The 16829-nt window shown below is 37.4% G+C and overlaps 1 protein-coding gene across 2 annotated transcripts in view; it reads left to right on the top strand.

Moving 5' to 3' along the window:
- Positions 1–931: 931 nt before the first annotated feature.
- cntln (centlein, centrosomal protein) overlaps positions 932–16829 on the top strand; it is a 165497-nt gene continuing 149599 nt past the window's right edge. For both annotated transcript variants that reach the window (XM_049481477.1, XM_049481476.1), the window contains exons 1-3: positions 932–1147; positions 2662–2749; positions 10882–10970. In XM_049481477.1, coding sequence (XP_049337434.1) covers positions 2669–2749; positions 10882–10970 — 170 coding nt within the window. In that variant the 5' untranslated portion in view covers positions 932–1147; positions 2662–2668. The remainder of the gene's footprint in view (positions 1148–2661; positions 2750–10881; positions 10971–16829) is intronic.

Raw genomic sequence — 16829 nt, 5'->3', positions numbered from 1 at the left:
TTCTACCCTAACTTTACATTACATTACATAATCCACAGAAATGATAGCCTGGCTAATTTAATAATGATAAAATAAAATAAAGTATATCTTACCTTTTCAGCACAAAAACACCGACCCAGCATCACTTCAGCACACAGAACTTCACCTCCTTAAAAAAGCCAGGTCAGAAAATGTCAAGTTTAGCATAATTAGACCCAGACTGAAAAGATGATAAAATAGTAAATATATGAACTATATGATCTATTTCATCCTATTTATTTAGCATATGGATGACTCAGTTGTATTTTAAGATTTTTTTTTTTTTACAAAAAAATAAATTATTAATTTAAATGAGAACTTTATAACAATGCAAATATACATAATTATACAAAGGCATGAATACCAGTCAGTTATCAATAACAAAATAATAAAAAAAAGTTGGTCACAAAAAGTTATATAAAAGGCAAAAATGTAGTAAAATATAAATAAAGAAAATGTGATATCGAGAAATGTAATGATAATAGTTGCAAGTGTTGATTTTGAAAGATTTTATAATAATATTAATTTTTCTCTGGCTTCATTTTTTATTGAATTTAGTTTATATAAAGTTTTTTGTTGTTGTTTATCCTTGCTTGAAGCAATTTTGGCAGACAGTTGTTTTTTTATATTATTATATAATAAGTATTCATTATTGATGTAGCTTTTAAACAAAAACACTACTTATTTTTAAAACAATTAAAACAAAAATATTTTCAAAATGTATAGAAGAGTGACACGTTCATAACATTTTATAGAATGTATAAAGTCCTTAATAATACTTTTGCTAAAATACTTTCATTTTAGAGGCTAAAAAGATGGAAATTCGTCAATATGTTGCAAATACTACATTTCCCAGAATCCCCGGCGCGAGCTGCCGCATGAGCGTTGCAGAAGAGTGTCGTAAAGCGAAGCGGCAGAGGCGGAAAACGGCGCGGCAGTTTGAAACGAACACAAACAAACCGCGAGATATCGGAGAGAAATAATCCGAATTATGCCTTAAACCGGATTAAACAGTGTAAATCTGAGTATAGAATATAAACGGGTTGTTGTGCAGTGCTGACTGAGAGCTGTATTCAGTAAACAGGAGAATTAATCCGAGTTTATCTGTGATTTTCTCATCCGGATTCAGGTGAGAGAAGCAGCTTTACAGCTAAATAACATTATCAATAACCAATAATCACACTTATCTCTCTCTAGATCAATAAGCCGGCTTGTTATCGGGGTTTATAATAAGTGTATGTCATTATTCTACTCGTCTGCTTTCATTTGTTACTTAATAGTGTCTGTATTTGCTGTTTTTGTTCACTTTTATATCAAAGTCAGTGCAAATCTTATAGAGCTTTATGCTTCCCTCTGCTGACAACTTTCATTTTCCAGCAGGACTTGGCACACTGCTTACACTGCCAGAAGTACTTATTGGTATTATATAATATTCTAATTTTCTGAAACACTGATTTGTGAGTTTTTATTTGCTGTAAGCCAAAATCATCAACATTAAAATAAATAAAAGCTTAAAATAGATCACTCTGTGTTTAATACATCTATATAATATATGAGTTTCACATTTTAAACTGTTTAAAATCTCAGTAGCTGTCTATCAATAATGATTAAATACCATGTATTTGTATATTTGTATTTAACTAGCTAATTTGTTGTTTTCACTCTAAGAAATAAATATATAGCTTGGTGTACCATTTGTTATTTTTGATATGTTGTCTAGCTACACTACACTGGTTATTTTGCCTAATCTATAAACAAATTAAATTAAATACACTATACCTATATTAAATTGTATTATATTATATTTTTTGGAATAGTTTTTTTTTTTGTATTTTAAAACCACAGAAGTTGGCCTCATACAGAAAGACACAAAATATATATATATATATATATATATATATATATATATATATATATATATATATATATATATATATATAATTTTACTCACCGTGAGAAACACAGACAGCAGTGCTGCTCTTATATCCCTGTGTTACACTGAATTGATGCACTTCGAAAGAAAGAGGTTGAGTGTAAATCCCGCCCACAGAGCACACTGATAGGTCTACTGCGCACGAGCACTGACCAATCAGGCTACAGTTAAATCTTCTTCTCTTCCAGAAATATTTTACACACTTTGCATTGATGCAGGATCATTGCAGTGAGGATTTCATTGCATTTGATTACGTTAGAAAGCTTAATTCACATTCTGACTGTCTGTCTGTTTTTCTGTATACTTGCCTACCTATATCTGTCTGTCTGTATATATACCTGTTGGACTGACTGTCTACCTACCTCCCTCTGAATATACACCTGTTAGTCTACCTACTTGTCTACCTATCTGTCTGTATATATATATACCTGTTGGTTTCTATATATTTCTGTCTGTCTGTCTACAGTATGAGTCTATCTGATAACAGTAGCTGTTAGCAGAGCACAATAGATACAGTTACAGTAAGAACACAGATTGTCATGTTACAGGTGTGTCTGTATTAATTTTGGAAGTATAAAGTGATCAGCAGGTCATTCAGTTAGTTAAATCTGGTAATATAAAGGTATATATTTGGTTTATAAAGTAAAAAAATAGATAAAGGTGAAATGAGTGTGTAACAGAGTGGAGTAATTTCTAACTCTTCTCCTCAGATTCATTATGGAATCTAAAGAGAGGGAGCGAGTGATGCTGCTGGAGGAGGAGGTGAAGAGCCTGTCTGAGGAGCTGATCCAGTGCCAGGTTAAAAAAAAAATATATATATATATACATAAATAAATAAATAAAAATGAACAAAAAACACCATCTATTTTTATTGGCAGTGTATTCAGCTGATCCAGCTGTAGGTGTGTATTATAAGTGTGAACACACTGAGAGTGAATCACACTAGCAAACAAACTCGCAACACACCAGATATTTACTAACTGAAATAATTTGGCCAGAAATTACAGAGACTGAATATATTATACTGCATTTATACCATTATATTCTGCTTTGTTTGTGTTTCTGCATGAATTTTAAAATTCATTTTTTATCAATTTGAACTATTCAGTTTACGCAATGGGACAAATAATATAGCAACATTTGTGAAAACTTTGTCTTTGGCTTAGTGTTACGTGTTGTTCAGTTTTTTCATTTGATTAAATTTTAGTTTCAACCAAATATTTCAGTTTTTACTTTTTGACTGTTTTTTCCTTTTTCCCACCGTTCTAGTTTTAATCAAATATTTCAGTTTGTTCATTTTAGTTTTGAGCCGAAATTTTTGTTTATCTCGCTCTACAGTCACTCTTCCTCTATTTCCAACACTCTAACTCACTCTACCCTTACTCACCATTAATTTGCCTCACTCTACCTCACTCTACCATCACTCTGCCTCAGGCTACCTCGCTCTGCCATTACTCTGCCTCACTTTACTATCACTCTACCATCACTCCACCATCACTCCACCATCACTCTACCATCACTCTACCATCACTCTGCCTCACTTTACCATCACTCTGCCTCACGCTACCTCGCTCTGCCATTACTCTGCCTCACTTTACTATCACTCTACTATCACTCTACCATCACTCTGCCTCACTCTACCATCACTCTACCATCACTCTGCCTCACTTTACCATCACTCTGCCTCACTTTACCATCACTCTGCCTCACGCTACCTCGCTCTGCCATTACTCTGCCTCACTTTACTATCACTCTACCATCACTCTACCATCACTCTACCATCACTCTACCATCACTCCACCATCACTCCACCATCACTCTACCATCACTCTACCATCACTCTACCATCACTCTACCATCACTCTACCATCACTCTACCATCACTCTGCCTCACGCTACCTCGCTCTGCCATTACTCTGCCTCACTCTACCATCACTCTACCATCACTCTACCATCACTCTACCATCACTCCACCATCACTCCACCATCACTCCACCATCACTCTACCATCACTCTACCATCACTCCACCATCACTCTACCATCACTCCACCATCACTCTACCATCACTCTACCATCACTCTACCATCACTCCACCATCACTCTACCATCACTCTACCATCACTCTACCATCACTCTACCATCACTCCACCATCACTCTACCATCACACCACCATCACTCTACCATCACTCTACCATCACTCTACCATCACTCCACCATCACTCCACCATCACTCTACCATCACTCTACCATCACTCTACCATCACTCTACCATCACTCTACCATCACTCCACCATCACTCCACCATCACTCTACCATCACTCTACCATCACTCTACCATCACTCCACCATCACTCTACCATCACTCTACCATCACTCTACCATCACTCTACCATCACTCTACCATCACTCTACCATCACTCTACCATCACTCTGCCTCACTTTACCATCACTCTGCCTCACGCTACCTCGCTCTGCCATTACTCTGCCTCATTTAACCTCACTCTACCACACTCTGCCTTACTCTACCATCACTCTACCATCACTCTACCATCACTCTGCCACATTCTACCACACTCTGACCTCACTCTACCTCTCTTTACCACATTCTACCTCGCTCTAACTCACTCTACTTCACTCTACCTCACTCTACCTCTCTTTACCACACTCTACCTCGCTCTAACTCACTCTACTTCACTCTGACCTCACTCTACCTCTCTTTACCACATTCTACCTCGCTCTAACTCACTCTACTTCACTCTACCTCACTCTGCCTCTATCTACCACACTCTACCTCGCTCAACTACACTCTGATTCACTCTTCCACACTTTACCTGGCTCTATCCTCAATCTACTGCACTTTAACTTGCACTTCCCTTACTCTCCCTTATTCTGCCTCACCTCAACCCTCGAACTACAGGACTCTACATCACTCTACCCTCAATCTGCCTGACTCTACCTTGCTCTACTCTCGCTCTGCCTCACTTTACCCAAAATCTACTGCACTTTACCTTGCACTTCCCTCACTCAGCTTTCAAACGCCACAGCACAGCCCTTTCAGTGTGTTTATTGTGAAAACTCATATCGCAATACCGGTAAAAACAGGATTTAGACTCTCTCCTCGTCACTAATATTAATGTATAAAGCTCGCTGCTCGTGTTCACTCCACTGCCATTAACAGCAGAACTGTAGAAGTGGATGTAGTGGATGTAGTGGATGGGTGATTTATCGGAGGTTTATAATAATACGTTATTAATATCTGGCTAAATACCAGCACACAGTGAGTGCACTCACCCCGTGCGTCTCTCTCTCAGTCTCGGCCTTTTAATATAAATAATTCAGAGATCAGACGGACGTTCAGCGAGTCTTCAGACTCCTGCACCGTGAATCTGCGTGACGGCGAGGCGTCGGCGTTCATCAGACTCGTATAACCGCTGTTCTCTCCCGGATTAAACGCCGCCACTCGGCCGGACTTTCTCCTGTGTAAATTTGTCATTAAAGTGGTGGAAGACCCGGTTAGATCTCTATTTCCACGCGCACCGCGCTGACGCTACTTTGTATGTTCTGCTTACGGTCGACTACCAAGGTCTGCTGCACCATTTATTAAATAATTGATTAGACAGTTTTGAATGGGGTTTAAAATTCATGCACTAATTGGAGAGTGGCGGGTTCACACGGGAGCCGGGACTTTTATCTTATGATGATGTGGACATAATTTAACAGAGAATTTTATTTTAAGTCGATTTGGTATAATTCTGTCTTTTTAATGTCAGAAATGTGCTTTTTAGATCTCTCTCATTAAACGTAATGTAGCTTCAAAATATTTCACACTGCTTTTTTCAGCTGGACAATTTGAATTGGAGATTTCTCAGACACGCTCTCACGACTGCTGCCGTCTTCACTTTCACTTTCTCTGGCCTGAAGGAGCCTGAAGAACACGTCTCTCCATCCCTCCGTCTCCCCGTCTGCCCGAGTGTTTGATCGGTTCAGCTCAGCCTAGTTTAAAACCTCCATCAAAAGTTTAGACTGTAATTGAGCTGGGCGATTAATTGATTTTATCGATTAATTCGAATTTACAGTTAAGGACGATGTGTTTTTATGAAAATCGATTTTCTCCCTCCTTCTAGCGACTTTTTTTGTAAAAAAAAAAGTGACTAGCGACAAATTTAGAGTTTTTGTGGTGTTATTGGAGACTTTTGGGGACTCTGAGATGAACACGCCTTGAGCCCCACCCACACCACTGACAGTGCGGTCTCTCACACACACACACACACACACACCGCTCCACGAACACACTGTGCGTGCTGACTGACCCCGCCCCGTATTTACAGAGCAGAAATATAAATATAAAAGTGTCTTCAGTGTGACACGAAAAAAAAAACCTCACTGAATTTAACTCACACAGTCTCAGTCTGTCACTCACCTCCTCCACAGTGTCTCCCTCTTTATAAAAAGCTATTCAACAATTAGTCTATAATAGGGTTAAAAATAAAGAAAACTTCAGAAAGCTAAAAAAAATATATAAAATAAAAAACTGCTCTTATAATAACATTTAACAACAAAGCAAAAAACTGATTTATGTAATTCACTTTCTTTTGTATAATTTCTAACATATTTAGAGTGTTTTTTACTCACTTTTTTCTCTCTCACAATGTTAATCCTTTACAGCTTCAAAAACATGTATTATGCAAATTAGGCGATGATGTCATTTAGCGACTTCTAGCGACTTTTAGGAGATTTTAGTTGGGGAAAAAAATCGATTTAAATCGAAAATCGGAATAAAAAAAATAAATAAAACGATTTTTTTTTTTTTTTTTGGGCAATATCGCCCAGCTCTAGACTGTAATAAACCCGTCCACACCATCATTTATCTCTATTTATCAAAATTTATCAATGTTTATCAATACTTGAATAATAATTGAAGCTTTCCAAACACAGCCTTGCTGTTCCCAGCTGTTTAACTTTTTATTTGCAGATCATTTTGGCTGTGTTGCAGCTAGTGCTATGAATTTTTGCAGAAAACCTGCTTTTTCATTATATTAGTCTTTTACTCTTACACATCATTTATACTCTCTGGATGCATTTTTCACCCTCTGGACACCTTCGTGGCAAAAATGTACACGCACCAAAAAACTGCTCTTAAATCGTTATACATCAATATTAATTTTTGATTTTTTTTTTTTTATAAATCACTTAATCAATTTCAGACCTACTCAAAACTAACAAACATTGAAATATTATTCAGGATTTTAACCATTTAAATGACAGTTAAATTAATTATTTGAATTATTGCAATATTTGCAAAAAAAAAAAAAAAAACACAAAAAGTTGATTATTTTCCATAAAACCAGCAGTAGACAGATGGGGCATTGGTGGTAATTAGAGTCTTGGATATGTCAAAGATTAGCAATGAAATAGTTTTGAATGCATTATTATTGAATGCCAAATATCCCACTGGACTCCTTCATGGCCAAAAATGCCCCATTGACTTCCATTGAAACCACAGTTTTTATCTCACTGCAATCACAGTATAAAACCATGCATTTTAAATGTTAGTATTTTATTTTGAAGAAAAGTAGTGATATTTGACATTTACTGTATTCCATTGGATTCAACCATTTTTCCATTTTCGGCTGATGAATAAAATTCTTGTAATTTTGCCAATCATATTATGGAGCCATGTGATTAACAGGGGATTAAAATAATTAAACTGTCATTTAAAGGGTTAAAGGGTTAAAATCCTGAAAATTATTTAATGTTTGGTAGTTTTGAGTAGGTATGAAATTTACTTAGTGATCTCAGAAATGAGTTTGTTTATTGGAGCGTTTCCTCCTTGGTTTGGTTTGTTTTCACACAGGCACAAAAATGCTCCCCAACAAACCATGCAATTCTATTCTTGACGACTTGCTTTTTTATTAGTTAACAGCCAGCACCATTTAAAGGAGAACTCTGGTGTAAAATGGATTTTTGTTGTAGTAAAACATGATAAAAAGTTCTTATCTTTGATGAATAGCACACCTCCGTTCTCCCACAGCGTTCAGAGATCCAGAAATTTTAACAGTTTCTCCAACAAACACCCTTCAGACTGGGAGATACGGGGCATAATTTACCCTGATAAATCACTTTTTACACCGTTATCCAACTTAAAGTAGCTCCACACCTCCTTACTAGAATCCGGAGAGCCCTGACATTTAAAACGAGGCATTAATAACTTAAAAAGTGCAGAAGAAGCTTATTAAAAGCCACTGTTTACATCCCATAATGCTACTAGCTTCAGCTCCGAGCGCCGCTATCACTGTACTGATAATAACATAGACATATATATATATATATATATATATATATATATATATATATATATATATATATATATATATATATATATATACATAGACTCCGCATAGTGTAGCAGCCGGCGCCAGAAGTGAATGTATATATACACTACCGTTCAAAAGTTTGGGGTCACGGAAACAATTTTGTGTTTTCCATGAAAAGTCACACTTATTCACCACCATACGTTGTGAAATGAATAGAAAATAGAGTCAAGACATTGACAAGGTTAGAAATAATGATTTGTATTTGAAATAACATTGTTTTTACATCAAACTTTGCTTTGATCAAAGAATCCTCCATTTGCAGCAATTACAGCTTTGCACACCTTTGGCATTCTAGCTGTTAATTTGTTGAGGTAAGCTGGAGAAATTGCACCCCACGCTTCTAGAAGCAGCTCCCACAAGTTGGATTGGTTGGATGGGCACTTCTGGTGTACCAAACGGTCAAGCTGCTCCCACAACAGCTCAATGGGGTTCAGATCTGGTGACTGCGCTGGCCACTCCATTACCAATAGAATACCAGCTGCCTGCTTCTGCTGTAAATAGTTCTTGCACAATTTGGAGGTGTGTTTAGGGTCATTGTCCTGTTGTAGGACGAAATTGGCTCCGATCAGGCGCTGTCCACTGGGTATAGCATGGCGTTGCAAAATGGAGTGATAGCCTTCCTTATTCAGAATCCCTTTTACCCTGTACAAATCTCCCACCTTACCAGCACCAAAGCAACCCCAGACCATCACATTACCTCCACCATGCTTAACAGATGGCGTCAGGCATTCTTCCAGCATCTTTTCATTTGTTCTGCGTCTCACAAACGTTCTTCTTTGTGATCCAAACACCTCAAACTTGGATTCATCCGTCCACAACACTTTTTTTCCAGTCTTCCTCTGTCCAATGTCTGTGTTCTTTTGCCCATCTTAATCTTTTTCTTTTATTAGCCAGTCTCAGATATGGCTTTTTCTTTGCCACTCTGCCCTGAAGCCCAAAATCCTGCAGCCGCCTCTTCACTGTAGATGTTGACACTGGTGTTTTGCGGGTACTATTTAATGAAGATGCCAGTTGGGGACCTGTGAGGCATCTGTTTCTCAAACTAGAGACTCTAATGTACTTATCTTCTTGCTTGGTTGTGCAACGCGGCCTCCCACTTCTTTTTCTACTCTGGTTAGAGCCTGTTTGTGCTGTCCTCTGAAGGGAGTAGTACACACCGTTGTAGGAAATCTTCAATTTCTTAGCAATTTCTCGCATGGAATAGCCTTCATTTCTAAGAACAAGAATAGACTGTCGAGTTTCAGATGAAAGTTCTCTTTTTCTGGCCATTTTGAGCGTTTAATTGACCCCACAAATGTGATGCTCCAGAAACTCAATCTGCTCAAAGGAAGGTCAGTTTTGTAGCTTCTGTAATGAGCTAGACTGTTTTCAGGTGTGTGAACATGATTGCACAAGGGTTTTCTAATCATCAATTAGCCTTCTGAGCCAATGAGCAAACACATTGTACCATTAGAACACTGGAGTGATAGTTGCTGGAAATGGGCCTCTATACACCTATGTAGATATTGCACCAAAACCAGACATTTGCAGCTAGAATAGTCATTTACCACATTAGCAATGTACAGAGTGTATTTGTTTAAAGTTAGGACTAGTTTAAAGTTATCTTCATTGAAAAGTACAGTGCTTTTCCTTCAAAAATAAGGACGTTTCAATGTGACCCCAAACTTTTGAACGGTAGTATATATATATATATATATATACTACCGTTCAAAAGTTTGGGGTCACATTGAAACGTCCTTATTTTTGAAGGATATATATATATATATATATATATATATATATATATATATATATATATATATATATATATATATATATATATATATATATATATATATATATATGTCATTATTAGTACAATGATTGAGGCACTCTGAACTGAAGCTAGCATTATGGGATGTTTTATCATGTTTTCCTACACCAGAGTTCTCCTTTAAAGTTATGCTGTTGCCTTCTTTACATTTAATTTTCCTTTTCTTATGTATTATTATAATTCTTTCATGAATGATAAGCAGTAGGATGGTAAGAAAATATGACATATCAAAGTATTGCAATATATATATTTTTTCTTTTTTTAAAATAAAATACGGTATGGATACTTAATTATTAGCTTAGATGTAGCTTAGATGTTGGTGTCAGAAGTGGTTCATTTTGTGTAGTGATTAAACCATGACCACTAGAGAGCAGTGTTGCACTCTGTCGTTAGATTCATCCACTGTTCTGACTGGCTTAATATATGCAATATATCGTGTTGTTTACAGTATTGCAATATATTGCAATATCTTGAATCGTGACCCCTGAATTTTGATGCATATCATATTGTTAAATTTTTGCTGAAACTCCAGCCTTATATGCAGATTTTATATTAAACTAATTAAATTTCTATATAATATAATATTCTATATAATTAAAAAACTAATTATATTTCAAAAACAGTCATTCAATTAAATATATTAAATTAATCTTTCAGCCCTTTTTTCCTTAGTATCAGTATTCATTATTCATAATTTTCATTTTTATACATTTTGTTTTCTTTGATGTGTTTTCATTTCAGGCAGATAAAGAGTTTGTGTGGTCGCTATGGAAACGTCTCCAGGTGGCCAATCCGGATCTGACCCAGGCTGTGAGTTTAGTGGTGGAGCGGTGAGTTACCTGTTCTGTACCTGTTATTAAACATCACTGCTGATTTAATCTACTTATCCAGGAAGAAGTAAGTTTATTGGTATTGCAGAGTAATGCTGATTTTTCTCAATGTACACTAGTTAGCACTGTTAGCTTAGCTACTCACAGTATGAGCTGAAAGATGTACTGTTTTTTTAGCTGTATTGTCCGGTTAGTTGGGTTAAAATCTTAAGTTCCTTACCTCCACGATTGATTAGCCCATCTCTACTTGATTCAGTCCTTTTTTGAGTCAGCAAATACAATAAAAAATCACATATTGCCTTATTTATGCTCATTTCCTTGCGTTGCATCAAGTCCCTCTATATAAGTGTATCTGCTCAGTGCAGTAAGTTTAATAGTAAACCAGATAAATGTCCAAATAAACGTCCAAATGTTTGTTTGAGTCACTATATTTCTATATACAACATTCTCTTCACTAAAGAACCTCTATAGAAGCCTGTGCATGAAGAGTCTACCTATCACTCTCTCTCCTGCAGGATTTGTGTGGTTAGTGGTGTTTGTTAGCTCTGCTGCTCACAGTATGAGCTTAAAGATGTACTGTTTAGAGCTGTACTATCCGGTTAGTTGGGTTAACTAAGTTAAGTGGGTTTCTAAGTCAGCAGAAACAGAAATTACATATTAATCTTGAATATTTCACATTTTTGCCTTATTTATTCTAATTTCTTCATGATGCATCAAGTCACTCTATATGAGAGCATCTGCTTAGTGCAGTAAGTTTAATAGTAAACCAGATAAATGTCCAAATAAGCATCCAAATGTTTGTTTGAGTCGTCAAATTTATATATGACCTCTAAAGAACCTTTAAAGAACCGTGTGCATAAAGAGTCTATCTGTCACTCTCTCCTCATCCAGCCCGCATTCTCCACCACAGCAACTGTTTCCCGGCACAGCAACAGTTAAAATAATATGCTGTGAGTGATTAGTTAAAATAACCTATATTTACAGTTAGAATATATTAATAAGTTATTATTTTAGTAACAACAACAATAATCTTACACTCGGCTCAGCTCCAGCCCCATACAGAACGGCACTGTGGAGCTTTATAAAGTAGAAACAACAGAAAATTTATAAATATTGTGATTGCTTTAGTTTTATGACTGATGCTGATGCTGCTGTGAGTTTGGTGGAGGTTAAAAGTGGTCTGCAGGATTTGTGTGGTTAGTGGTGTTTGTTAGCTCTGCTACTCACAGTATGAGCTTAAAGATGTGCTGTTTTTTAGCCGCATTATTCGGTTAGTTGGGTTAAAATCTTAATCTTCATTTTCTTCATTCAGTTCTTTTCTAAGTTAGCACAAACAGAAATTACATATTAAGCTGAAATATTTAATATTTTGCCTTATTTATTCTCATTTCTTCGTGTTGCATCAAGTCCCTCTATATAAGAGCATCTGCTCAATGCAGTAAATTTAATAATAAACCTAATAAATGTCCAAATAAGCATCCAAATGTTTGTTTGAGGTGTCTAATTTCTATATAAATCATTCTCTTCACTAAATCACCTCTAAAGATCTCTGTGCATGAAGAGTCTAGCTGTCACTCTCTCCTCATCCAGTCCGCATTCTCCACCACAGCAGCAACAGTTAAATCATTATGCTGTGAGTGTAAAGCTGTGAGTGATTAGTTAAAATAGCCTATATTTGCAGTTAGAATATATTACAGAATTATTATTTTAGTAACAACAACAATAATCTTTCACTCAGGCTCAGCTCCAGCCCCATACAGAACGACACTGTGGAGCTTAATAAAGTAGAAACAACAGAAAATTTATAAATATTGTGATTTATGCAGTTTTATGACTGATGCTGATGCTGCTGTGAGTTTGGTGGAGGTTAAAAGTGGTCTGCAGGATTTGTGTGGTTAGTGGTGTTTGTTAGCTCTGCTACTCACAGTATGAGCTTAAAGATGTGCTGTTTATAGCTTTATTATCCGGTTAGTTGTGTTAAAATCGTAATCTTAATTTTCTTCATTCAGTTCTTTTCTAAGTTAGCACAAACATAAATTACATATTAAGCTTGAATATTTTATATTTTTGCCTTATTTATTCTTATTTCTTCGTGTTGCAACAAGTCCCTCTGTATAAGAGTGTCTTTTTAGTGCAGTAAGTTTAATAGTAAACCAGATAAATGTCCAAATAAGCATCTAAATGTTTGTTTGGGGTGTCTAATTTCTATATCCAACATTCTCTTCACTAAAGAACCTCTAAAGAACGCTGTGCATGAAGAGTCTAGCTGTCACTCTCTCCTCATCCAGCCCGCATTCTCCACCACAGCAACTGTTTTCCCGGCGCAGCAACAATTGAATCATTATGCTGCGAGTGTTAAGACTCGGGCTTGAGAGCAGCGCCTCTGAAGAATTCTCAGGCCTGCGGGTCTGAGGCCCCAAATCCCCAGCTCGCGCGGTGAGCGCCGCTCCGGTGGGCATGGGGGAGTACCGCAGGGGCGTGTACGAGGTCCTGCGCCGTTTCGCCGGGGTTACGGGGGAACGCGGAGCAGATGCCGCTCTAAGCCCTCTTATCCCGGGCAGATTTGGCCCAGCCGCCGAAGCGCTCTAATGAAAACGCCTCGTCGCTCTTCCCATCCTAAACTGCGGAAAAAGAGCTCCTTTAGAGATCCGTCTTTACAGGATAAACAGCAGATTTATCATGACTTAAGACGACCCGCGCAGGGGGTGAGCAGAGCCCCAGCGATGGCATGGGAACGCGATCGGAGGGGGTAAAGAAACAGCTTTCGCATCACAGATACAGTTTTTATGATTAGTACCACAATACTCCACCTTTACTTCACCTGTACTCCACCATACCCGTCCATCAGCAGAGTCTGAAACTAAAGTTGTGTTTAGATCTGGTATAAATACTTTTTTGGGGGAGTTTGCCGTAGGAGAAGCCTAACAAGCAGGTGATGCTGCAGTTAATAAAGTATTTGTTTGTAGTGTTTTAGGGCCCAGTGAATCAGTGACATTTCTGAATAAATGTGCACAAAAAATAACTTTAAAATACATTTTAGTATTAAGCACAGTGTCTTTTACATTGACCTAATTGTAAACGTATGATATGTAATTAAAACATTAATAAAAACTACTTAGAACACTGAAAAAATAGCGTTTGTCACCTGCCCCCCCCACTCTATAACTATAAACTTTAACATTAAATATCATTATTAAAATGTATCATTTGTATGCTTTAAAAATGTATATTTTTCATAATAAACCCATAATATTTACGTTAAAATGCACATTTTAGTTGTGTCCCTGTGTTGTGGTTTCACTCAGTCCTGTTACCGTAACACATTACCCCAATCATCTGAAATATCTGGAACATTCTACAAGAGGAAGTCACATCTACAACAGGAAGTGACATCATCAGCTGGTTCTGGTTCTGAAGATCATGGGAAGAGCAGAATAAAGTTCCTCATTAGTTTTTTTTTCTGTATATTTGATTTTATTGTAACGATGACTGAGGAGCTCAATCTCAACACTCAGTCCTGTTACCTAAATTAATTCTTACATCTTATTGGTTTGTTTCAAAAATACGTTTCCCCAAATGTTGGGAAATCACTATAATGTGCTCAGTGTCCTCATGCTATTAGCATAGCCAGCTATTTTTCTTATTTTTACTTAATCTGTGCTAAAAACTCATTCCTGTTACTTTTTATTTCTGTTACTCAAAACATAGAAAGTAACAGAGGGAGTGCCAGTAACAGGAGTGAGATCATTAACAAGTTTTTTTGCACATAAAAGTAGATCATGTTTATATTTTTAAGCGTATAAATTTGTATTGTATCAGATTATGTGAGTAAACGGTGAGTTAACGGCGAGTTCAGCGGCTGAACAGTCGGAGCAGCTCTCACCAGAGGAGGAAAATTCAGGAATTCACATAAAAGATGCTCCCGATACTTTTAAGTCGTATGTTTGGCTGCATTTTGGCTTCCTGGTGAAAACAGTAAACGGTAACAGAGTGAACAACATAACACAAACCCTATGCGGATACTGTAAGAAAGCTGTGCCGTTCACCACGGCGGCTGATAATACAGGCGGAGAAAAAAAAACACTGAAACTATAGGTTTAATATGACTGGTTGTGGTTTGCACTTATTGTTTTCACTATATAAGACCTAGAAAAGTTTTATTTATGATGTTTATTTTTTTATAGAATCTATTTGTGAGAAACCAGTCTGTTGAGTTTGCTTTATATAATTTTGTCAAATAAAACTAAGACTTTTTTCAAGTAATTTTTAATATTTTTTTTTTTTTCTTGAAATTAGTTTTGTCTTGTGAACCCAGTTTCATGTCTCATCTCGTCTCGTCTCGTCTCGTGAGATAAGTGTCTCGTCACCCCTTATATATGTTTATTTCGACGCTGTCCAATGAAGAACACTTATCCCCAAAACAGCCACTTTACAGTAGAGAGAAAAAACCTTGGAACTTTTAATGGAAGTCAATGTAAAAAGAGTTTATTTCAGGTCATTTTGAAGAGTTTCTATTGGTCTATTCATCAAGAAATTTTGGCACAGTGTAAGAGATATTTTCTCTGCTCAAATTATGTAGTAAACTAAAAAACGTCAAAAATGGAGATAAGTGTTTTTCATTGGACAGCGACGATTTGTACGATTTGTATGCTGTGATTATTGTGGTATTTCCCCCTGCTGTCTCGTGTCCTGTAGGTTTGGGTATCGTCACTGATTTCCCAGATTGATTTGATTCCAATTCACAAGGTCCTGATTTGATTCAAAACCAATTCATTTAGGTAAATTTCAGTAACAATAAAAACTGTAGTTTAAATATGAAATGTTGTAATTATACAAGGAGCACGTAAACGTCCATTATTAAAATTAAATAAAAAAGGTTAACCAGTGATTTGGCTAACACGCTAACGGTGGAATCAGCCGGTCAGGTCTTAGTTTAAATAAAGTACAGGTTAAAACACTGGAAAACAACTTGAAACAGTGTTAAATGTAGTAGTTTGATAAAAGCAGGCAGCATTAAGTGGAAATCGATTCGGATTTATGTGAATCGATATCGGATCATTTGAATGAAGATCAATTTAAATCGAAGAATCAATTTTTTAAACACACCCCTAGTGTCCTGTATATATCGGAGTGGTGGAGTGTATTAAAGTAGTGCTTTTATGGCTCTGACTGTAACAGGAGTGTAACAGGAGTGTAACGGGAGTGTAACAGGAGTGTAATGGGAGTGTAATGGGAGTGTAATAGGAGTGTAATAGGAGTGTAATAGGAGTGTAATAGGAGTGTAACAGGAGAGTAACAGGAGAGTAACAGGAGAGTAACAGGAGAGTAACAGGAGAGTAACAGGAGTGTAATGGAGAGTAACAGGAGTGTAATAGGAGTGTAATAGGAGTGTAATAGGAGTGTAATAGGAGTGTAATAGGAGTGTAACAGGAGTGTAATGGAGAGTAACAGGAGTGTAATGGAGAGTAACAGGAGTGTAACAGGAGTGTAGCAGCAGCAGTGGTGGTGAAGACTCCCTCCATTGCCACAGTCAGTAAGGCCTGCTGGTCCGCGGGGACGGGGCCGGGTAGCGCTGCGCGGCGGCGGAGCTCCGCTCGGATGTATTGACATGATAATTGTGTGGGCTCCAGTCGAGCGCCGCCCCCCCGGGGCCCGCCGGCCGGGCGTGTAGCAGCCGGATGGTTGGTTTGGGACGCAGTGAACACGGGCAGCGCTGCGCGGTACAGCGGTGCAGCTCGTGTCTCGGGGCCTCGGGGAGGCGGGGGGGAGGAGGAATGAAAGGCGGAGCCGCGGGGAAGGCCGATCCCGGCTGACTGGCGCTGCCGAAACATCCCGACCCGCTCTGGCTGCTTTTGTCTT

The sequence above is a fragment of the Astyanax mexicanus genome, chromosome 7, assembly GCF_023375975.1.
Source record: "Astyanax mexicanus isolate ESR-SI-001 chromosome 7, AstMex3_surface, whole genome shotgun sequence".
Taxonomy (NCBI): domain Eukaryota; kingdom Metazoa; phylum Chordata; class Actinopteri; order Characiformes; family Acestrorhamphidae; genus Astyanax; species Astyanax mexicanus.
Note: the sequence above shows the minus strand (reverse complement) of the source record. Positions and strands in the feature narration are given on the sequence as shown.